Here is a 25,519-nt window from a genome sequence, read left to right as displayed (position 1 = left end):
CTCCTGTTACCGTTCAGTGGTCAAAAGGATCGGCAACAATATCACACCACAGGCAAAATGTATCTTAATCTTTGTGTTTACAAGCTCAAAATTTAGCTTTGTATGACCCCCTGGTAAGGTCATATTTCCTTTCCTGAGTATGGCAACCTTGACCTGATCATAGTCTTAGGACTCCTCTTACTTCAATCCAGAGTATGCATCCTATAATGTAGTGTAGTGTCTGATGGAATAAAGCAACATTTTAGATTGATAGTACTTGCTGCCTCCTGTCTTCCTTACACCCTTTCAACATAGGAATACGAGCCTTGCAGACCCAAACATGCTACCAAGTGATCAACAATACCATTATAACTCCAGTCATGATACGGTCCAGTCATGCAGTGTCACACACCATCTGACCTACTTACTAGGAACTGATAACACGATTGGAACTAATTTGGGATAATTGGATTTTCATATTTTGCAAATTTCTCAAAAGTGTTAGGTGCCATATATCTGAATGTTGCAAAATCGCAAATTACTTGTAAAAACAAGTGTGTTATATAAAAAGGAAAAGCAGATGAGATAACATTTGTAGATTAAATCGACATTACTTCACCATCCAATTATCCAAAATAGTTCCAATCGTGTTTGATAAACACCCTTAAGGTAGAGTGGGCCCACGGGACAAATTTTCGGACTCTCAATTTTTTACAACTCTGTTCTGATCTACTACTTATCGATGCTCCTTTTCAAGCTCTTTGAGTGAGGAAAATTGCACTGTGTTTGGTTTTTGTCAGTCGAAAATTATATTTTCATCACAGAGGTAACACAGAGATGGTGGTCATTTTGAATTTCAAACATCGGTAAATGTCAATAACTTTGCACCGATTTTCATTTATGATCTCGTATGAGTATGATTGAAAGTTTCATTATGGAAAATTTTGGCAAAAGTGTAAGTCTATCAAGCTCGGAGCGCGAACTACTTTAAGTCAGGACAAATTTGTCAACAATTATATTTCATTTTTTTCGCAAAATGCATTGTGTTGGCAAGGCTATTACATCGTGTTTCAACATTGTTACATGAGAAAAATAAGAAAATAATTTAGTTTTACCGACAAAACTCAATGAAAGCTACAGACACTCCAACCCTACTGCCTTTAATTATTACATTCGCGTTGTACTCCGTTTGATAACTTCAAAGGACAAGACGTGCTGTGCAGACGGAGATTCTGCACTTTTGTAACCATATTACACCAGAGATGAATTTGTGTACATCTGGTTACTTTTTATTAAACTTCATAAATGTTAACTTATATTTTCGAATCATATTAAATAGATCATTGTTATGCAAATACTTGACATTGACACGAGTTAAAGAGTCATGACATGTACAAGACTATAATTTGAATCTGTTGTGCACACAATATGTAAATCTGCATATCGACATAAAATACATCAGCGGAATTAAACAAATCAGTTTGATCGTTACATGGATAAGCAGATAGTAATGTTTACAATACAAGCTATGTTTGGCCATGAAGACAACATTTTACTTTTCCGATCTTGCGAAAGTTTCCGAATAAATATTAGCATGACAGTGAGAGCACCGATTGGACAAGGGGTATAGTCGACTTAAAGCAGTTTTTGTATTACTTTAAACGTTGGAGAGAAATAGTAATGCTATGTGTTCAAACATAGCTCTCCCCTGAACGCAGCAGATCACCATATTTTGTAGTGTACGCCTTATACAGCGCCATCCCGGTCCAGAGTGTACACCAGTGCATTCTGTAGAGTGGTCGATCTGCCCACATGAAAACACAGTTTAACATAAATCACATGTAATTAAATTCAATAAATATTTTGGGATGTATAAATTGTACTCACTTAATGTCAAAAACAAAATTCGCATAGTATTCATAAAACAATTAACTAAAAGTTAAGAAAAACTCTCGCTTTACATGATGCTTAAAATTACAGTTTTGAATTGAAATAATAGAGTTGAGCGCATTGCATTTATTTTTTAATGTTTAAAGAGAGTGTAAATGCGTCTGATGCATGTATTTTTCCTATAGGCATACATATTGATTTGTGTTAAAAATGTAATAAACTACAAAATGTAAATGTGAGTTTCCGATATGTTGCACTTACTCCCGGAAAAGTTTGCCCCCTCTGAAAACAGTCTAAATTTTGAAAAGGTGCTGTTACTTTAACTTAAAAGGTACAAAGCATTATTCCATTGTAAATGGTCGATAAAATTATGATATGCTATTCGCAATTCAATATAGATCACAGATATCCTGCTAACGTCGACGGTAAATTAATGCAGCTATGCGTATATGATGTATTAGTTTTGAAAATTCACCAGTCAGTGAAAGATTCCTTGTTCTGAAATTTCGCCATTGTGAAGCTGTGTAAATGGTCACTGTCTGTCCATGAAGTTAAATCTTGCCGGTTTGTCAGGGACGTGGAGGATACGGAATTTCATCCCCATGGTGCCGTGTTCCCATTCAATACGAAAATGTCGGACCAACTGCAAATGAGTAAACAACACGTTAACACTGGCTGACCATGCACTTATATATAAGTTTCGAGTCTGAATATTAGGTCCCCTTTTTTAAACAAAACTGTGGATTATGTATAATAGTGTTCTGTGCCCCATTTCTCAAGCTTCTGGTTAGTTGACGTCACATGTAAGTACTTTCTATTGAATCATGGGAACAATATCAGAATCCTAGCTCTCGAGGCAAGAATCAACCACGGCACCATGGCTCTTTTATGGATATAAAAGTTCACGATGCATAGAGGTACTTAAGGCAAACATAAAACGCACGCCTGAAAGCTACTGATACGCAAATTGGGTGAATATCCATCTTCGATTGCGAAAGGAAAATATTGATCGATTAGGTTGCTCGATTAAGTTGGCCAATTACAGGTATGGGAGGATACACAAGACCTTTTCGTGAGCACAGCGCAGCCAGCGGCAGCAATGGCGCAAGTAACCAGACTAGAATATACACACTCCAACCAGAGGTGGCGCTCTCGCAAGTCTTGTATATTCACTGTTCAAATTTAACACGCCTCAAACCGATTCGGTACAGATCAACTAGTACTCAATATAAGGCATACTCTGCCTATAACATCAACTCGTCCCTTCGTTCTTGGATGAACCATTGCCAACACTGACAATATTCGACTGACCACATACGCTTACCTGGCTATATTTAAATTAGTAATGAATTCAAATTTAAAAATACAACATAAAAAAGTGAGGCATAGGCTCTGTTCACAGGATGAGCAAAAGGAAAACCTATAAAGATGTCTAGCATATTTGTGATTTGCATGTTCATCGTTTCAAGAATACACATATTTTCTGTTTTGTTGATTATGATTACAACGTGTATTATATTTTCCATTCTATTATTTACCTTTGCTAACACAACCTGCAGTTCTTGTTCTGCCATTCTTCTTCCCAGGCACATTCTTACCCCGTGTCCGAAGGGTAACAGCGTGAAACGACTGGCCTGAGTCTCCATCTCGTGTCCTCTTATCCATCTCTCAGGGATAAACGTTTCTGGCTCTGGAAAGAAATCTTCTAATAGACCTGCAATACTGTTAGACCTTACTCTTGTCTGTAAGGAAACACCAGGGCAAATACAACGTGTTACAGTTTGCTCATAACCATGTATACATTTGTTTCTCCTCTCTCTCTCTCTCTCTCTCTCTCTCTCTCTCTCTCTCTCTCTCTCCTCTCCTCCTCTCTCTCTCTCTCTCTCTCTCTCTCTCTCTCTCTCAGACACTGCATATCTCCATCAGACTGCTTATTTCTTTCCGTATATGCTTCTTAAGCCTTACCTCTCACACACACACACTCTCTCTCTCTCTCTCTCTCTCTCTCTCTCTCTCTCTCTCTCTCTGATTGTGATTCACTTGAATGATTCAGAAGTTCTTCAAATACTTCTTGGCATCTACCTCACCACTTCTGCTTTATAATTTAAGAGACAATATATTGCTCCGAAACTTGTTATTGCATTACTATACATTAATAATAGTCCTAGAACGCAGAAATCAGCGTACAACTGGCTATTTTCAATATGAAAAAAGAGTTTACGTGACTCACCCCAGCTGGTATGTGATAACCACTTAGTATCATATCTTTACTTGTTATTCTTGAAACGCCAAGTCCACCAGGAAACATTCTATAAATGATTAAAAAGGCAAAAACTGAAAAAAAATCTTTGCTTATCAAACACATGAAATTTCATCATTCATGATATTTCTCTGACTTGGTATTACATAGAAGAGAACGCATTTGTACCTGTAATTTTTGTTTTCCGGTTGCCAAAATCAACAGTAGTTGTGTGCATTTTTATTTTCTTTGCTGTTTTTGTCGTTACTGTTTTAACCAACTATTTTTACTTTTGAGGCTTCAGAGACTAACATCTACTAGATTTTGATTAGACTACATAGAAATTATCTTCTTTACAAAGCCCGCTTTTAAGACCCATGTGCCCGTAACCCTAAAATTTCCTTTACAAATACTTGCGTTCTCCAAAAGGCGTGCAGAAATACCAAGTGTTCAGCTAGGTACATTGTTGTATCGATTCACTGTCTAGCCGTGTCATTGGAAACAACAATCCATGTCACATACAAATACAATCACACTGTATTTGCAAGCCAAGGACATTTCAAGTTCATTCATAGAGCGCACATCGAAAATATCCCTGCAAAAGGGAAAATACATACTGAGGCCTTGATCCTTTCATCATTAGAATAGGGATAATCCCCTTTTACGATATAACGGGTGATCCAATATATACAGGGAATTGCGGGTGAGCAGGTTAAAAATCCCTCTTCTCCGTACACTGTAAATGAGTCATCAACGACTGAACAAAACAAACTGTGAGCGACTGAAATGTACGGCATCTTTACCTAAAGGTTTCTTTGATACATCCTTTCAGATAGACCATCTTTTGCAGAGCACCGGCGGTGATTTCACCAGAGATCGGCAACACCGACATGATCTCCTCCTGTAGCTTCTCCTGTTTGTCCGGATTCGTGGCAAGATTGTACAGGTTGAACACCAAGGAATTGGAAGTCTGTTGACATGTAGCAACATTTACGGGTCAGTTTTCTTCACTCAGTTATGACACGTGTCTTTAAAAATTACTTCTTCACATAACTTGAAGGAAAACATGTTCTCCATGAGAGAGCGATTTGATCAAACATCATGTTTCTATGCATCGCTGCCCTTGCGCGTAGCTGTTCATGCCGAGTGATTTTTTGAATGAATTATGCAACACTTCTGGAACTTCCAAAAGGAGATTGCTAAACATTAAGGGTCACTTTTCACTTCCTGTCGACTGTTGACGTTAGGTCGTCAATCTTCTAACCTTCTTTTATCGCGGAGGGAGGCTGTTGCACAGACTCCTTTTTTGGATCACATAGGTAGATAAATTCACTTCATGTATATGCAAAACAAATGGAAGACGCAGCAACAGCAAATGCTGCTCGAGGTCTGGTGGGGGTCAAAGTGGTATGCTCCTTCAAAGTGCAAAACCTAAACGTTTACTCAAAACTATCCTAAATGAAAGTATCAGCCACCCCCTTACCGAATTAAGAATAAAACTCCGGGTCACCGTGCAAATCCTTTAGCTAGACAAAGACCTCACATTTACCGAATTGAAATCTTCCGTGTATTAACGCTAAGGTGTAAAATAAATATTAAATTTTCAGAAATTTTCCACGAGCTTGAAAGTAAGCCCAAATAATTGGTATACAAGAAAAGATATGGAAAAATAATTGAGAGTCCGAATAACTGTCCCCAAGGAGCATTCTACCTTCATGTAGAGACTATAGTAAAGTAGCGCGGCATACTGCACCTTTTATTGTCAATGTACTCATCAGAGAATCTGTAACTGAATAAAAAAATTAAATTGACAAAACTGAATATTGTACCACCTATTAGAGAACACACTATGACAGACGATACAAAAAACAAAGATCATTCATGCTCACTGTGTCGATTCCTCCACCGATCAGTTCAACTGGCATGGCTGCCATTTCCTGGTTGGTCAGCTCCTTGTTAGCGAGCAATGACATCAGTATGCCTGCTTCGTTTCCAGGACCACCCTTTGTCTCCAGGGCTTTCAGGCGATCAAGGGTCTGTTCGACGCATGTCTGTGCAGTTCTATTTTAGAAAAAAAGTGGCGGAAAAGTTAAACGGTGATGGAGTAGTTGTGTCCGCATAGATTAAATTTCTTTAGTAGAATGTATTTTTGCATAATTTTGAAAGAAAAAATTTATAAAATCCTAAGTCAAGCAGAACCGGTTGAATCAATACCAGGCCAGCTGTAGTCATATTTACTAAGGTGGCGATGGTGTATGTAAATCTTCGATAATTACATTGCGTTGGCTCAATGACAAATAATAACACGATTGGAACTAATTTGGGATAATTGGTGAAGTAATGTCGATCTTCTCTGCAAATGTAAGCTCATCTGCCTTCCATTTTAAGTTACACACTTGTTTTCATGAGTAATTTGTAATATTGCAAGATTCAGCTATAGGGCACCTAACACGTTTGAGAAATTTGAAAATGATGATCCAATTATCCAAAATTAGTTCCAATCGTGTTTAATGTAAGGAAATCCATATCTTCAGATATGGAGTACGCACCAGGCCCTCGAAAATGAAAGACTTGACATTTGACTCAAACTTTCCACAAGAAAACTTCATTCCCTTTTGAAATCAAGAATGAAAATGAGGGGTCAGCGAGCAAAGTGTAATGCCCGAGAAATAAATTATCTGATATTGACCGATATTATGGATTCAAAATGGCCGCCACCCCCATGATAACTCTAAATTGGAATTCTCAGATTTAAAAAATATACGCGGGTGGTGACTTTATTTACTCCACGAGCTGCAAAATGAACCCCACAACTAGTAGATCAGCAACTTATTGCAAAAGATTGGGAATCCACATATTTGTCTCCAAGGCGCATTCTGTCTTATTAGACTTCAGTGTGAAAAACTCTATATCGTTTCTGTAGTCTAGCTGGAAGATAGGGTTCCCATGCATCCCCTTCGATGAATTTTTTCAACTTACATTTTTGTAATTCTTAGGGTGTCTAGTAAGTTAATTTTGATGTTCCAAAAATCAAATATTGTCCCATGGGGTTCATTCGGCAGCCATCTTCGGGGCCATCTTAGATTTCACAAAATCGCTTGTTTGATATAACTTTTGAAGTATCCATCATAGGAAGAAAAATAAAAATGTTTTGGGGTAACTTTGGCATGAGGAGTCGATTTGAAGCAAGGTTTCTATGATTTAAATACGTTAAATACACCAAACTTTAAAAAATGTGAAAAAAAGTTATATAGTTCACATCCACAAACTAAAAAATTGAATCTCATCTTCATGCCAAGGTGATATTACAGGAGAACTAGTTAATCCTTCTTTAAGTTTATCGAGAGAGATATCTTTGCAATAAACCACCACTGGTAAGGGTATACCACAAGGTTTTGAGCAGTAAACAACATATACACATGAACTACACTCAAGCGTATATGGCTGTTACGTTAATGCTATTATATAATATCAGTATATTGAAATTTGTAATAATACTGGAAATAAAGTGAAAGAAATCCACTTTGTGATCAGAATACCAAACTGTGCAGTATATCATGAATTTATGCAAAGTCATGTGACTGTCTGGACTAATTTTGGTCCAGGATGTGCATATCAATATACTGGCATGATATGATTAAGCAATAAAGCACACCCAGCTATGGTATACCACGAGATTTTGACCAGTTCACAACATATATATGCCCGAGCGGTAGCGAGTGCATATATGAAGTGAACTGGTCACAATCGAGTGGTATACAGTTTCTGGGTATGATTTATTGCTATTATATCATAACAGTATATTGAAATTCTGGCATGGAACGTCAAAAATGGGTTTTTGCTCAAGCTGAGAGCTCCCACGTATGCCAGCCGTGGTATATCGCCAATATATGACGGTTCTTTTCGCGTCTCGATCAATCAGATCGCTGCATTTACGCCATCAATATACTGGTATGATATGATTGTTATTATATCACTGATATATTGAATGTCCCTTCTCTCTCGTAGGCGTAGGCTTTGACTTTAGTATTAGCTGTAACATGTGATTGTGGACTAATAATGATAGCATAGTTATAGTGTAGTGGTGGTGGTGGTGGATTATCATGCAAAAGAACGAAAGAGTGATCACGGCAATGCCCATGAAGCACTACAGCTGCGTCATTCTGGAAATTTTATTTTACATATGAATGGCATTTAGCATCTAGATTTCACATCGTTTAGTAAAAGGTCAAGAGGTCCGACATGGAAAAGCAGGCTCAGCTGCATGATATTTGTGACAGAAGACTACTTGAAACACATGATTCAACCTATTGCATGGCTAATGCCTGTGATCGCATTCCAGAGAGTCTTGAAGGTGCAGATTTGAAAGTAAGATGTTATCATTGAGTTTGGTGCAGAAATTTCACTAAAAAGCAGGATCACTTGGGACATAGTTTAGAAGTAAATGAAGCTTCAACATCAAACTCGTCTCAAAAGCCACAATCTTCATCTGTCATGCAGTTGTTTGCTCCAGAATGCATCTTCTATAGAAACATGGAAAAGAAAGTGTCTCGAAAGACTCTGAGCAATGAATCAACTTCCCGGTATTTAAAGATAAGGCTGAAATGTTGAAGACCCATTCCTGGAAAAGATTTAGCCCCAAGCCCTTGAATTTGGGCTATTTGATCTACATCACATGGTGCAAGGTTATTACGACTTGTTTGCAAGAGAGGCAAGTTTCAATAAGTCATGTCGCAAGTCATTTGACTTGAAGTACATCAATCATCTGCATGATCAATAAATAACCATGAGCCGCGGCATTGAACACGTACAGCAGAACTGCAAATCTGCTCATCTTAGGACATTTAATGTTATGCTTGATTTCATTTAAGACCAAGTGATTGAGCAAAATGGTAGTGTGCAGCTTACATCACTGCGTCTGCTCTACATACAAGAGTAAGAGAAAATAGCTCCCCTAATCCAGAGGACAGAAGTGAGAAGCTGAAAGACAGACTTAAGAGTCCTGATATTCATGGGTTGATAACCTTTGCCAATATTAATCCAGGAAACAAAGGCTCCATTACCTATAAACTAGCATACAATACCAAAACCTCATTTACAGATGTAGTGATCTATGTATATAAGTTTGGTTCCAAATATAAATAAGTGGCCCTGCTCATTGGTGTAATAATGAAAGCAGCATTGAATAAGTCACTTCCCGGGGCTCCCAATGCTTATGATCTTGAGATCAAGTCGTCTGATGAAATCCTTCCGCCTGGCCTCAACAAGTTCCTGAACTTAGTCATCTCTGGTGATGCAGACATAGAAGAATGTGAGAAGACTAAACGAATTGTACTCAATATTGTCAGGTATCTTACTTTCCATTACCTCTTACCTTGACAGGAACTGAGAAGTTTATCTACTTTTGTATTAATCTAGGGATCATGGTGTAAATAGTTAAGTATCATAATAGATGCTGTAACACTCCATTGCTCATCAATTTCTGTATTGATTCAGGACATTTGACGGGCTTCAAACAAATGAGAATGGAAGTTATCAAAGCACATTCTCATCTGCACAATAATATGGCATCTCAACTTCAGTAAACAACTGACTAAAATTTTAAGTAATTAGGTCACTGCGAGACATGTGACTTTGGCTTGGAACAGGAGACATCGTTGTATTAGGCTTTTGATGAGGTTTCCACACCACTGACTCCCAAGATCATTACTTGCGAGTGTAGTGATGTGTTCCACCTTGAGTTGGATAATTTCAACAAAAAACAACAAAATCCATGGCTGGTGCATTGTGAACAGAACTGGTAGGATGCTTATACTAGAGGTGAAACCTGGGTTTGATGCCACCACCAATGAACATGAACATGTTCCCATAACATCTTCCCTGACTGTGGATACAACTAATACACTGGCCCCTTTCCACTTGTATGGTCGACTTGGACCCAATTCTCCCAAAGGAGCTGTGTTCACTTCATACATCACACAGTGACGTTTACTCAACTCGCAGTCAAGAGTGTCGAGTCAGGTTACTTGCAAGGGTGATGGGAAGCAGCGGAGAGAAGCAACTTGTCCCTGGGTTAGGTAGCTTAATTTCAGCAACTGGAGCCAAACCCCACTGAAAGTCAACTATCGACTATTTTGTTCCCATCAAAGATCTTTACAGAATATTCGACCGTTAAAGAGTTAATGAAGCAGTCAGAGGATGCAACTATGCAAGTGGGTCAGCAGTGCGTCCTAAACACCTTTGACCTAGGTGGTCGAATGAAGGTGACTATAGGAGCTTGTGGTGACCCTCGGTCCATTCCACACTGGGATGAACATCAACATGGTCACATACCATAAATGTACGGGGAAGCTATGCTCAAATACGAGTTGAGGCTGAACTTGTTACCAGAGGCTGTCTACATAGTCTGCTGACAGGCAATGCATACAAGTATGCTAAGGCAATGTTCTGCCTCAAGACAGTTAATGAAACAACTAAGCAATTCTTAAAAGCCTTGGACAATACTGTCTCCAGTTCCAAGCCAAAGTCATGATGTTTTGCACTGACCCAGCCTTCTTTGGTTGTAGTCAGTTTTTTACTGCGGTAGAGGTGTCGTATGGTTTTGCAGAGGAATATGTGTATTGACAACTTCTACTCTCCCTTAGTCAGAGCCCGACAGATGTCCTGGGACAACAAAGACAATGATAAGTAATGGAGTGTTACAGTAACTATTATGATACTTAACTATTTACACAATGGTGAATAGATTAATACAAAAGTTGAAAAACATGTCAGCTATTGTCAAAGTAATGGAACAAATTTGTTATATTGAATACTGTATAGATTATTCCACCAAGGAGTAGGACCACTTATCTTTGGAACCAAGCTTATATGTATAGACCATTACATCTGTTAATGAGATATTGGCATTTTAGACTAGTTTATAGGTGATACAGCATTTGTTTCCTGGACTAACCTTGGCAAAAGCTATCAACTCGTGCTTCTCACTTCTGTTCTCTGGATTATGTAGATCAGACGCAGTGATGTAAGCTGCACACTCCCATTTTGCTCAATCACTTGGTTTTAAATGAAATCAAGCACAAGATTGAATGTCCTAAGATGAGCAGATTTGCAGTTCTGCTGTATGTGTTCCAATGTCACGCTTCATGGTTATTTCTTTATCATGCAGATGATTGATATACTTCAAGTCAAATGACTTGAGACATGACTTATTGAAACTTGCCTCTCTTGCAAACATGTCTTAATAACCTTGCACTATGTGATGTAGATCATGTAGCCCAAATTCAGGGGCTTTGGGCTCAATCTTTTTCCGAGAGGGGTCCAAGACTGCAACCTTGTCTTTAAATACATCGCTCAGTCTTTGAAGACACTTTCTTTTCCATTTTTCAGAAGATGCACTCTGGAGGGATGAAGATTGAGGCTTACGAGACAAGTGTGATGTTTCAGGCTTCATTGACTGCTAAAAACTATGTCTCAAGTAATCCTGCTCTTTAGTGAACTTTCTGTAGCCATTTTGATGGTAAAATGTTACTTCGAAATCTGCACATTATAACTATGCTATGATTTTTAGTTCACTATCAACTGTAACAGGTAGTAATGCAAGTCCAACCTCACACCTACCAGAAAGAAAGGAATTACAAGATGACCTTTAAATGAACTCCATGGGACAATATTTGATTTTGGAAACATCAAAATGCATTTGCTAGATACCTTAAGGATTACAAGATGAAAGTTAAAAAATATATCCTTGGGGTGCATGGGAACCCTGTCTTCCAACCCGACAACTTATATCTACAAAGAGACCATGTGCAAACTCACCTAAATAACGTGTCCTGGCTGTGAAGAAACCTTCTCCAGGTTGGCGTATTAATGTATTTATGAAACTGGAAGCCAAACATCAGTCGACCTAAGCAAGCGAAAAAGTCTCCTGTGGCGTTGATAATCAGTTGTGGCTCTGATTTCGAGTCAAGACTCATTTCTAAACATCCAAGGCGAGTTCCCATTACCACTTTCCAAACAGCTGATAAAAATCAACGAAACGGAGGGTCAGTGAAGAAAGTACACTAATTAACGATGTTCATAATTTTGTTGGTATGCCGAGATACAAACATTATTTTAGGTTACACATTCTTGACAAGCTTTTGAACTCCATACTGTACAACTCACCGTAATATTTTAAATTCCAAAAAGGTACTTTAACCACGAAAATTCAAGTACATTACACTTACACTCTAGCGACCACTTGTAGATTTCGTTTTGAAAATCCGGTACCTCTCCATTTTGATTTCTCATGGCTTTCATTAGATCAACGAAATCGTCGCTTATTGTGTTCAGATCCGGCACAAACCGAACAAGCGAGTGTGGTTTCAATACAACCGACTGGACAGCTCTCCTGACTCGACGCCATTCATCACCTTGCCTGCATGACACAGATATTTCGACTCGATATGTTTGCATTGAAGTGGGAAAAAAGGAGACAGCCATAGATGAGGGCTGGTCAGTTCATTCATAGAGGTAGGCAGAAAGAGTCCCTTCCAACGTCAATGGTTAATTGTCTGGTGCAGCCAATGAACAATGGACTTTTAAAGGGGTCCTTTTTATGATAAGATATACAGTGCATATCAAGTAATGTGAACTGACTAATTTTAAGCCCAGAGGGTAATTAATTAGCTGTTCATTATTTTCCCTGCAACAGAAAATGTTTCGACTTACCCTTCTGCACTTAAACTTCATTTGTACCCACTCCCCACATATTTTTGCTTGTATCCCCTTCCAATCGTGAATGTTTGAAGATTCCCTTCCCTGTGCCGAAAAGACTTGTCGATTTCCCCTGCCATGGAAAAAGTTTCAGCTAAAAAATTTTATCATTCCCCTGCAAACATGAAGCTCCCCTGCCTTGTGATGGAAACACTAGTCGATTTTCCTAATATTTAATTTTATAAATAGGCTCAACTTCCCTTGTCCCCGTTTTACAAGTAACTTCTTTGTTTTTTTCTCAATCCCGGTCAACAGGCCAATCAACCGATATCAGCCCTGCCCGACAAAAAAAACTAAAATCTGCTCTCAACCGGCTAAAATATGTCCCCTGCCCAAGCAAAATTAAAATTTCCCCTGCCTTTAAAAACTTGCTCCCGGAATACCTTTATCGATGAATAGCTCCGTTGGCTGCACCTGTATTGTGCCAATAGTCAAACACCTCAAATACCTCAAATAGTCGCCGGTTCGAGAAGATTATGCCTCAATATTTGGAAGGATTGGAAAATTATGAAATCGAAAGCCTTTCTCGGGTTATAGGGATCATTATACTTTTACACGGGAACATGCCAAGAGTGACAGTCAGATATTGTCAGGGCATATACAAAAATGTGTTGGGAAAGGTTCATTAGCAAGCCAACATGCAACTATTTCAAACCTATTAACGCCTTGATTAGGGTCTTCTCAAATCAGCTGTTTAGCCTCCTGAGATGATCCATACACAACAAATACTATGATGTTATTTATTTTACATCCAGCATAAACCTGACACAATCCATCGGCATGTGTCTCATACCACACTTTTGAATGTGCCAATGTCGACAATCCCTGACTTGTGAAAAAACATGCCTCTAAGTTGTAGATCTGAGAGTACAACTTATACAAGGAATAGGTTGGCTATCAAATGTGAACCTTCTATGTTTACTTCTCCTTGGATTTTACAAGATATATCGCTGAACATGTGGTTGCTGCACAATTTAAGTGAACTTATTCAGGACATCAGGCAAAGAATCTATCGTAACTATAGTTACTCTGTTTAATGCAACACTTTCTTCATGAAAATCGCCACCAGGTTTTGTTTAGCCTTGAACAGAGGACTTCCGCATGAGCTATAATAATTACATCACAGCGCCAAGAATTATTTGTGCAGGGAGTATCTCCGGAGGTAAGGCAACTGATTAGAGAAGACCTCAACTGCAGTCCCTCCACACACTGTGCCCTATACTAAGTGTGAATAGGTTTAAAATACATGCGTTATGACATACGAATGTATTATTTCACTGTCAACATGGTTTATATGGCAGGACAAAACTTATCGTCCGCCTAATCACGAAACGGTAGAACAGTCAACCCTAACACTAAAATGTTGCACAACATTTTTGCTGGGTTACTTTAAATGTTTTCACATATCTCAAGTCACCTGGCTGTTATCGCATATGCTAAATGCCCATGCATGTTTTTGTCATAATTATTTATGCTAATTGGTTAGTTGTGTACAGCAAAGTTTTTTGGTGAACACACTTTTGAAAGAATAGTCCTTCTTGATATCATTTATTGTTAAGAAAATGTTCAGTCGGGATGTGACTTCCATTACATTATGGAGATTTGCTTATGCATTCAAGGAGCTGTGGGTTGAGCCGTGCATTTCTGAAAAGCATATACCCCGGTACTGCACCCTCCCCTCTCAAGGCTAACACACCCACCAGTCCCAAACGACAAATGACAGTGAAAGAATTGAAGAGTGCAGTATGGCAGAGATATGAAAAGTATGTGGCGGTAAATTTCAGAAGAATGAAATCAGATGACTTCAGAGAGGCAATGTCGAGAGTATAAAGTGCAAAAACCGCAATGGTCATGCTGCAAGGAAGAGGAACGACGATACGACGTACTTACATGTTTGCTATTCCTATACATCGCCGATATTTTTTCCTCGCCGTGACCAAGGCTTTTGACGCGTGACGAATCGGAGCATTGCCGTCATTTTTGAAAACGGTAGCTACATCATTCGGGTCAATGATATTTACTGTGGCTGTGTCACCCATTCTCTCGACCCAGATCTTCCCGTATTTGCGATAGTTCGCCAGGGATGCTTCCATCATCCGGTCAACGCGTTGGAGCCCTGAAGAACGAGAAACGGGTAAAAGGTGAAAGTTCAACCACCGCGACAGAAGTCCCCATTCAAAGGTGCTGGATCAAACCATTTCCGAATTTCTAAATGAGGGGGCCGACTGGTTCGATAGACAGTACTTATGGTCATAAGGACTTTTAAGAAGACCAAGTCGGAACATTTATAGAGCATAATGGCATTGTCAGTTAGTAGTGAATGTGTGGAACATTTGAAGCAAACAAAGAGCACTCCCGGCATCCTTACTGAAGCTAACATGTTAGCAAATTTGTGTCAGGATAATTTGAATGTAAATTAGCAAAGGGTGCATTCTTACCGAAGGGAGAATGATTCATAATAGCTTTAACAACAGGAAAATATTTTATCCCGGGTATTGCTTCGAAAGGTCGAGGTCTTGTCTCTGCCCTATGTTTGTTTTCTGACTGGACGTCCGTCGCTAAGGCAGCTTCGGTTACTTCCTCACCCTTGCCCATTGAACATCTCTCCACCTTAATTTGATTCAGGGTCGACGATAAAGTCCCTGAACAGCACGTCCTGGCAAGTCGCATGGCGAACCCTGCATATAACACAAATTTTAAACGTTTGAATGTTCCTTTCGTGAAGTTGTAGTGCCCGATTATGTCTTAAAGGGAAACAGTCGTCGGAACTGCGCCTGTGCTAGTTTCTTGTTTACAATGTATTTCGTGCACGATATCGAGATGCACCTCATCGTCACGGCTACAACATTTAAAGCATACGATGTAGATTATCACATACATGTTTTAACTTTCATCAATCACCATCGTACTTTTGATACAGTGTTGACATTGACTGTATTGGTCTCATACGACCTTTGAGCCAAGTTCCGACGACTGCATCCCTAAAGTTCATCTTGGGAAAAAACTCAAAAAACTTCAATACCATTGCATGTTGTTTGAACATCTTACCACACGACACGCCCCATTGTCGATGGCGACATGAAAAACTCACCATGATAAAGCGCGCACGATTATAGCTCGTTATTTAAAGTTTATATCTGTGATTTCAACACTTGACTTCTTATTTAGATACTAAGTAAAAATTAAAATGAAATTTGAAAGAATAAATCTCCTTGAATTGCTCAATTTTGGCTTAGTTAACAACGCATTCATAGTTTGCGCAATGTGCGTCGAATTTCATTCCAGCTTATTACCTAGAGACGTGTGTCAGACTCATGAATGACCTTTGACACGCGTTGCAGTTTTTAGGGGTAGGTTGATTTTATTGTGTTTCATTTTTTTAATGCAAACATTAATGGATCGAATATCATGTTACGAGAATAGTACACTTTAATTTTATATGCATGCCAAATTCTGGATGAAATACTTTTCCAGTCTCAAATTATGTTATTGCGTGGGGTAAAGCCATAGTTTTAAGAGACTGCACCTGGTGTATAAAACATTAAGGTAAAAGTCCAAGAAATAATTTCGATTCTAATGCTGGTTGTGATTTTAAATCTTAACCTCGATTGGAACTAATTTGGGAGAATTGGATCTTCATATTGTTCAAATATTTTAAAAGTGCTAGGAACACGTTTGGAACTAATTTGGGATAATTGGATGGTGAAGTAATGTCGATTTGATCTACAGATGTTATGTAATTTGCTTTTCTTTTTATATTACACATTTTTTTTATGAGTAATTTTCGATATTGCAACATTTAGCTGTATAGCACCTAACATTTTTGAGAAATTTGCAAAATATGAAAATCCAATTATCCAAAAATTAATTCCAATCGTGTTTAGATGCCCTACAGCTGAATTTTGCATTATTACAAATTACTCATAAAATCAAGTGTTTAACTTAAAAAGAAAAGTAAATGAGCTTACATTTGCAAACGAAACTGACATTACTTCATTATCCAATTATCCAAAATAGTTTCAATCGTGTTCTTAAATTTTGCATTTGCTTATTTCCCCTTACAGTCTGACTTTACACTAAAGTGTAGCCTCTGCTTAAGAGATAGTTGTGCATAGACTCCACGTGACCAGGAAACATACAATTTTTATTTCTTACTGCTTATCGTCTTTTGCGGTTTGATACTCCTTTTTTCCATCGTTTGGTTTTATTCTTGTTAAAATGATACGTAAGCTGTTAAAATGAATGTCTAGTGATTACATAGTAGAGAACTGTGACCAGAATGCACAACACTTTTATGTCTGTGCCATGGACGTGTGACCCAAAGTTGTGACATTTGAACCTGTGTGACCTCTGCTATATCATACACAGTTGTAGAAAATCGACGACAAAACAAAATACGATAAGTGACATCACGACTGATTTAACATTCAAATGACGTCAACAAAGCAAACTTTTCGTGGTAAAGATATCTTAACTTTAAAATCAAGTGAATATCGAAATGTATTAGCTTGTAAGTGGAATGAGAACAATATATGACACGGATTGATCTTTACATTGAACGTGCTCTCAATTGGCTGCATGATCGTCGCAAGGTTTTGGCATTAAGTGTGCATTTCGGTTGGCATTCATGTTCAAAAGGCAAGCTTTGCGTATATTATATTAAGGAACTTATGTTATGTCATGTCATGTCATGTTATCATACAGAGTGGAAAGGGGTATGTCTACAAAGTTGGCCCTTGTAAGGCATATTCAAACTATTTACTTCTTACTTCTTACTTACTTCTGAAACAGAGGCTACTGATATTTCCAACAGAAAACAGAAGTGTTATCCAAAGTTAGATTCTAAATGTAAGACTAATGCTTGATTAAAGGGCAAGAATGGGACCTCAAACGCAAATGCATTATCTGAAAGTTAAGTTTGTATCTTTTAATTGTATGTTGGCAGAGACTGATATGTTACTGAATAGTCTGACTTCGGACATGAAGAAATGTACAAGGTACAGTAAGGTATGTTATGTTTGGTGAGGCAATTGAAATAAGCAGATTAGCTTGCCATTTTCATGCCTTTTGTTCACTTTTCTTGAGCTGACACTTAGTATCATTTATTTTCATCATTGTTGAGCTTGTTGCATATATAAATATTCCATAGTCTGTCAAAGGTACATTCTAGGTGTGACTACAATGCAGCCCTGCTATGTTCAGAGATAAGGCGTTAGGGTTGTTATTTGCCATGTAGGAAACAATTGGTTGTGTAAAACTACCACTGTTTATCATACTATTCCAGAATGCATGATGTACTCTCTGGGTTCGTAAGTGCAACAAGGGCAAGCCAAAACTTAATAATAGTAAATATATTGTGGTCGATAATTCAGTATTAGGCCACCCTGATAACTGTTTAACAATGGATCTCTGAGAAACGTTAAGAGTATTAAAATAAGCAAAGAAACTGTTCTGTGATACAAAGCAAAAATATCGATAAAATTCAAGAAGTTCTAGTCATAATTTGATTATAACTTGCAGTGTATCTTCATGTCTGACATAAAGAATTACATTCACTACGAGCTTGGTTGGTATCATATGTGTGAAAACTAGTAGCTAGGCATTATTTTGAAAAAAAGACAGATAAGTGACATCACGACTGATTTAACATTCAAATGACGTCAACAAAGCAAACTTTTCGTGGTAAAGATATCTTAACTTTAAAATCAAGTGAATATCGAAATGTATTCAGCTTGTAAGTGGAATGAGAACAATATATGACACGGATTGATCTTTACATTGAACGTGCTCTCAATTGGCTGCATGATCGTCGCAAGGTTTTGGCATTAAGTGTGCATTTCGGTTGGCATTCATGTTCAAAAGGCAAGCTTTGCGTATATTATATTAAGGAACTTATGTTATGTCATGTCATGTCATGTTATCATACAGAGTGGAAAGGGGTATGTCTACAAAGTTGGCCCTTGTAAGGCATATTCAAACTATTTACTTCTTACTTCCTACTTACTTCTGAAACAGAAGCTACTGATATTTCCAACAGAAAACAGAAGTGTTATCCAAAGTTAGATTCTAAATGTAAGACTAATGCTTGATTAAAGGGCAAGAATGGGACCTCAAACGCAAATGCATTATCTGAAAGTTAAGTTTGTATCTTTTAATTGTATGTTGGCAGAGACTGATATGTTACTGAATAGTCTGACTTCGGACATGAAGAAATGTACAAGGTACAGTAAGGTATGTTATGTTTGGTGAGGCAATTGAAATAAGCAGATTAGCTTGCCATTTTCATGCCTTTTGTTCACTTTTCTTGAGCTGACACTTAGTATCATTTATTTTCATCATTGTTGAGCTTGTTGCATATATAAATATTCCATAGTCTGTCAAAGGTACATTCTAGGTGTGACTACAATGCAGCCCTGCTATGTTCAGAGATAAGGCGTTAGGGTTGTTATTTGCCATGTAGGAAACAATTGGTTGTGTAAAACTACCACTGTTTATCATACTATTCCAGAATGCATGATGTACTCTCTGGGTTCGTAAGTGCAACAAGGGTAAGCCAAAACTTAATAATGTAAATATATTGTGGTCGATAATTCAGTATTAGGCCACCCTGATAACTGTTTAACAATGGATCTCTGAAAAACGTTAAGAGTATTAAAATAAGCAAAGAAACTGTTCTGTGATACAAAGCAAAAATATCGATAAAATTCAAGAAGTTCTAGTCATAATTTGATTATAACTTGCAGTGTATCTTCATGTCTGACATAAAGAATTACATTCACTACGAGCTTGGTTGGTATCATATGTGTGACAACTAGTAGCTAGGCATTATTTTGAAAAAAAGACAGGAAGACTTTACATAGGAAAATCTGCCATGGCAATCACTTCAAGCCTTTGTTGACTAATATTTTGCTTGAGCGAACCCGAAGTATAGCAACTGCGCTCCAGCATGTTTTACAGGTTAAACTAACTGCCTTCCTCTGCGCATTACTACTGGGTTTGAGCTAGTATCGTGCGAAGTTGGTATTGACAAGATCTGCTATGATCTGAAAAAGGGGTAAGTTACTCTAAACCGAGGTCATATGGCTGTAAGACCTGAACATCATTTCCCTATATTACTCAGGTCAACGTGCAATATAAACACATCAGAGTGAAAACCATTCAAGGGCGTCAGATACCTATAAGTTGGTTTGATCTTGTCTGTGACGCCTTCCATATTATTTTAAATCCTCTTCTTCCTTAAATTTAACATTCAACTTCTTACTTTCGGTATATTATCTACCACGAGTTTTCTATTTGATAAAAATGACTGTATTTTCCAGGAAAGGAACAAAAGAATGAATATTTGTCTTCTTTTTCATCAGAAGTGAAAATAATAACACAATAACAGTACACATCTTGACGTGTTGGCCAACAAGGAATTATTCGAATTCCAATTTGTGTGTTTAAAAGCAGACTTAGGGGTGAAAGATTCTAAGAGGGCTTGGATTCTACATCATTTTCGTAAGAGACACGACTAATAATGGTCACATGTATTACTTACATCACTGACCAAAAGAAAGTTTTCTCGATACAATGCCGTTCTATTTATCATAGCAGTTGCGAGATGTATACACCTGTGGCCACTTTAGTGTTGATCAAGGCTATTTTACAAAGACAGAAATTCTGCTTGTACAAAGGCAAACCTAGCTCTGTCTGGGGTTGTAAAATGACAGTTTAAGATCGGCACCCTTTATTCAAGATTGAGATACAATGTAACATTACCATGCACTGGTCCATGTACAAGTCTTGTTTATTTCAATTTCCCCAGATACACTGTCTGCATGGGACATACAATTTTACTTGATGCTATAGCAGTGAGCTCATAAAAGTGTGTTGCCTCAATAAACTAATTATCGTGTAGACGCTTTCATGAATGGAAGTGGTATCTTGTTTCTCAATTTTTAACACCGGGTGCCAATCGTTAGCTCTCCTTTACAACCCTTGGCAGGGCCTGTTTTGTCTTTATACAAGCAGAATTTCTGTCTGTATCAAGTAACCTTGATCAACACTAAAGTGGCCACGTGTGTATTTGTGATGTACAAGTCGCTGCGAATAGCCTTCATTTAACTGGTATTTTTCAAATACAACATTGCAATAACAGAAAACTTTCAGAGTGTAATTTTTCAGTCAAACGCAATATCCTTCAAATGGCCAAAATATTGTAAGGTGGAAAATTGGAAGCAGCGAAAATTATTTGATTTGCAATATGAGTGATTCATTCTGCAAAAGGCTTTGAATTATATGGAAGCAGGTCAATTGTTTGCTGACAAAACTTGATATACAAATATCCGTAGATTTCCATACCATTGCATTAGGTTATAAACCACTTATCATGATCTTTGTTGATTAGATTTGTCAATTTGATCATCATGCTTACAAAGTATTGTATTTTTTCTTCTCAGTTTAAGAAAAGACAATAGATGCCAAAATTTGGTACTGTCGTACGATGTATTTCAAAACTACCTGTATTTTATCAACATGAATCAAAGGGTTCACAATCATCGACAGTCCTTTGTCTTTTGGAAAACAATACTTATGTAAGTTTAGCAAGTTTAGATAGATTGTAGAGGACAATGTATAGTATAATACCAATGACTGCAAATAGATGACACTTTTTTCTCCTTGAACAATACCATAATTTAAACAAGCAATGAGCAAAATTTGTGATGATGATGATGACATATATATATATATATATATATATATATATATATATATATATATATATATATATATATATAACATGGTACTTTGCATGTTAATGAATACTTGCTTTGTCAATTTCATTTTATTTGAACATCATTGCCAAGCCTTCTACATAAATTGTTGCAAATTTACAGATTATAGAATTTTAGTTATTTTTGCATTGGTATGTTGTATTCTTTCAGAATGAAATGTTTGAAGTAACTATGGCTTGTCAACGTCAATGTGTTCTTCCAATCACTGGCACCTGAATTCAAGCCATATTTGTCAACTATGTTCTGTGTCATTAGATGGCACTTTTGATATATTATGATCTACATAAACTAAGAAATGGCCCTATGATTGTACATAGGTTGAACCTACAGTGTTTAGCAGAACTGACATAGTCAGTGGTGCAATGGGCATTGTGTCTGTCTGCGGAGTAGGATAGATTGATGGAGAGAGAACAAAAATGTGCCTGTAAACTATATAAACACGAGAATTCCTGCGCGGCAGTTGCTGACAGTTGGTTACAATTTGCTCGAGGTATGAAGACGGAGATTCGTTCAAATCAAGTTGATCCCGCGATGAATGTAACCGGAGGTCATACTGTTCACATATCGATCAACAAAGGTTACTGACGTGTAGACACAGAGACCTCTGGGTTTTGTGGCGCACCAATGGTTGCCGTGACCTTTTGTTCGCTTCGCTAGTGAGTAGGGGTGCATTTATTGCAACATGGCAAGGTACATGAAAACATAAAGATTGATCTCTGTTATTTCTTTTCTCCAATGATGCATAGTCAATACATAGCATTTCAAATACAGTAAAATCACATTTCTGTGTAAAGGACGCGCGATTATTATGATATGGGCTTTGACGTATTAATGTGGTTTAAACAGTCGTTATCAGAAGCTGACGCCGTACATATATCTATTCTCAACGGCAACGGTAGAAGTATATCCGTACAATTACTGTAACGTTCGAACGGTGTTAAGGAATGAGTTGGTATGCCATGGTCGCTCGCAGAATTGCAGTTCATCTCCTACAAACACATTTTATCAACAGACGAGGTATGCCACCGTCACAAATTAGCAAGGGAGATTACCAGTGTACATAACATTGGCTTTCGTTGCACAGACAAGGAGAAAATGTCTGTGTTCGTTGTAAGCGCTGTATTCTGAGTTCCAACTACAACCACATCAACATACGCCGAGAAGTCGACTATACGAGGTAAAAATGGATGTTATGGACAGAGGAGACCACTGCATGTTTTCGAAACCCGCAAGAGTTCCTGCTGTCGTTCTCCTCATTTATGGAAACATAGATTTTTATTCGACGGTCATTTGAAAGCCAAAATTTCTCATCCAGGGCACTTAGTCAATGGGTTTACGGTAACCTGGTTATCGAGGTACAATTATTTACAGGATGTATTGTTTATGTACTATTTTGTAGCTGTTGCGGTGACTTGACCATTGGCATTGACCATTGACCATGGTTCATGGCCAAAACTCACCATACACTTTGAACTCAGACTTTTATCCTATGCGAGGTAAACATATTCATGGACAATAGATGTTTATACTAAGTCTTAGGTAGCTATACCTTGAAATGTACGTAATACGGGGATAAGACAGTCCTATTTCGTACTGGTTAATGTCATAAAGTCTTCCCACAATACCTTTCTGAGTGACAGTTTGTAGAACCGCTTTGATTATTTCAAAGCATAGTTACATTCCTTTAAAATATTGTGAATGGAAAATAAATAAGGGATAATGACACGAACAACACACACACCTTGATCAAAGGTCATAGAGGGACCGTGGTCAGTGTTGTTACAATGCAATTATTATTACACTGCTTCTGTCAGCGATAGGTTTATTGAACTGTTTTTGATATTGCTTTGATCCGCCCCTTTAGTTATCATTCCCGTGCAAGTAGACTGTTGCCATTGACAGCAACAGAATAACAAGCACTCTTTTTTTTGCATTGTGTCAACGCATCGACGTGCTGTCATGGACAAAGAATTGTGATCAGTCGCGAAATAAATCTGACAAATCAATGTAAAGAATCTAAATAATGTTCAGTAGTTTTGAAAAGTACACAGATTAGAACAGATTTCACGAGAGTGCCAATAATTTCAAATTTAATCGGCGACCCCATACAGGAGAAATTTTTGCCTATTTTATTCTTACTATTGAAAAGGTCTGTATCATTACTACACATTTAAGATGGAAATTGTCTCCAACTTTGTTAAATCGATGGAAAAGGACAGCGACGCTCGGCCACAGTTAAAAGTGAAAGAGAAAGCAGACAGTAAACCTAAATTATGTCGCCATTTTTAAGATCTCTTTCTTGAGCCACAATAATTTAATTCTCTCATCAAAATCGGGTAGAGATCAAATTATTTATTAAATATTTTATCTTAATTACGTTTTCATTGTCTACACAAAATGCGGACTTACCTTAACGTTACTCCTCGGCACTCGTCTGTGTACAGAATCAACGACGCTGGAACGCACAACTCTGAAAACCAACATTTTATCCTTGCGCGGGTGCAAAAAAGGAGTGCGATGTTAAATAGAAAAACAACTCCAATCGACCTATCTCACGTGATTTTAACCTGCTTAGCCGTAAAGCTAACTGATATAATGTGTCACTTTTGTAACAACCTGTAAGTTTCGCCAATGAGGTGAAATTACAAATGGCGGAGTAATATGAATACATAATATCGTTAGCAGCCCCGCCGCTGTAAATTTACAGAGTGACTCATTGGGAGAGCAGAACATTGTTGTTGTATTCGCCCTATTTTGTATAATTGATTATCGTTTACGCATTCATCATGAAATTTAAATCATCTTTAGCTAATCGTTGTTGCAGATCTCCTGTTTATGCCAAGATTTAATTGAAGTTCACTTCAATTAAATCTATGCATAAACAGGTTCCCAGTCATTTCAAGTCGTGTATTATTTTGGACTGCAGTGGAAATAAGTCTTAGGACTTTTCTGCGTTATCCATGCATATATGGCTTTTGATCGTGAGTTTTTTATAATCTGCTATTGTTGTTAATCTGTTTTAGTATTATTTTATACTGTTTGTTGACTATTTTGTGCAGAATAAATAAATAAAACAAATAAAAAAAACACCCACCCTTTTATCTTGAATCTGTCCATAATGGGAATATGCAACTCTGAAATTTAATGTTCATTTCTATTTTCAGACTGACCGAAAATGCTGCTGCGGATGTAGGGTCTTTTCGCATTTGTTCATAATTGTTTTAAGGTATAAAACGTCTTTGGACTCTCAAACTTTTATGGTCTACAAGTATTACTAGGAAAGCGTTCAGTTTTAAAGCCTGGGTGGGCCGGCAAATTCTTCATGAGCCTCCGACAAATTGATAGGACCATTGGCAAATATAGGATAATTTTTGTATATTGTACCAAATGATGCATGGTTATCCCTGACCATTCTTCTTGCTTTTGAAAGAGAATAATTTGAAGTTGAATACCTAAAGAAAAAAAAATTGATTTTTTAAATTTTCCCACTCAGGATCGAAAACTTGGAACAGTCTGCCTGTCAACCTCCGCCATGTTGATTCACATATTTCATTCAGCCATGCCCTCAAGACATATTTTTAGGGAATAGTGCATTTTTTCCTGCGCCTAGAGCTCCCTTTGAGATTAGATGCATTATAAATATTTTTATTATTATTATTATTATTTATTATTATTATTATTATTATTATTTTCACTCGGAGACGAGAATTACCTTAAGATATGGATTGTTTTTGGCAATACACAACATAAAAATATTCGAAAGTGTCAATGCACCTTCGCCTTAACCTTGGATACCCTTTGTCCTCCCCTTTGAATAACACATTGAACTACATCACCCTTTGTAAGTAAAGCAGTAGCGAATCATCGCCGCAAACTT

General features: G+C 37.6%; 1 protein-coding gene across 1 annotated transcript; it reads right to left on the bottom strand.

Moving 5' to 3' along the window:
• Positions 1-1,214: 1,214 nt before the first annotated feature.
• On the bottom strand, positions 1,215-24,292 carry LOC139137045 (cytochrome P450 10-like). Its single transcript, XM_070704996.1, has 10 exons — positions 24,052-24,292; positions 15,304-15,543; positions 14,756-14,981; positions 12,337-12,527; positions 11,927-12,128; positions 5,998-6,169; positions 4,912-5,078; positions 4,100-4,178; positions 3,408-3,611; positions 1,215-2,512 (listed from the first exon to the last, which is right to left on the bottom strand). The coding sequence occupies exons 2-10, from the start codon at positions 15,533-15,535 to the stop codon at positions 2,402-2,404; spliced, it is 1,584 nt and encodes a 527-aa protein (XP_070561097.1). The 5' UTR covers positions 15,536-15,543; positions 24,052-24,292; the 3' UTR covers positions 1,215-2,401.
• Positions 24,293-25,519: the final 1,227 nt, after the last annotated feature.

The sequence above is a fragment of the Ptychodera flava genome, chromosome 7 (genome assembly GCF_041260155.1).
Source record: "Ptychodera flava strain L36383 chromosome 7, AS_Pfla_20210202, whole genome shotgun sequence".
Lineage (NCBI taxonomy): Eukaryota > Metazoa > Hemichordata > Enteropneusta > Ptychoderidae > Ptychodera > Ptychodera flava.
This window is presented reverse-complemented; position numbering and strand designations above follow the sequence as displayed.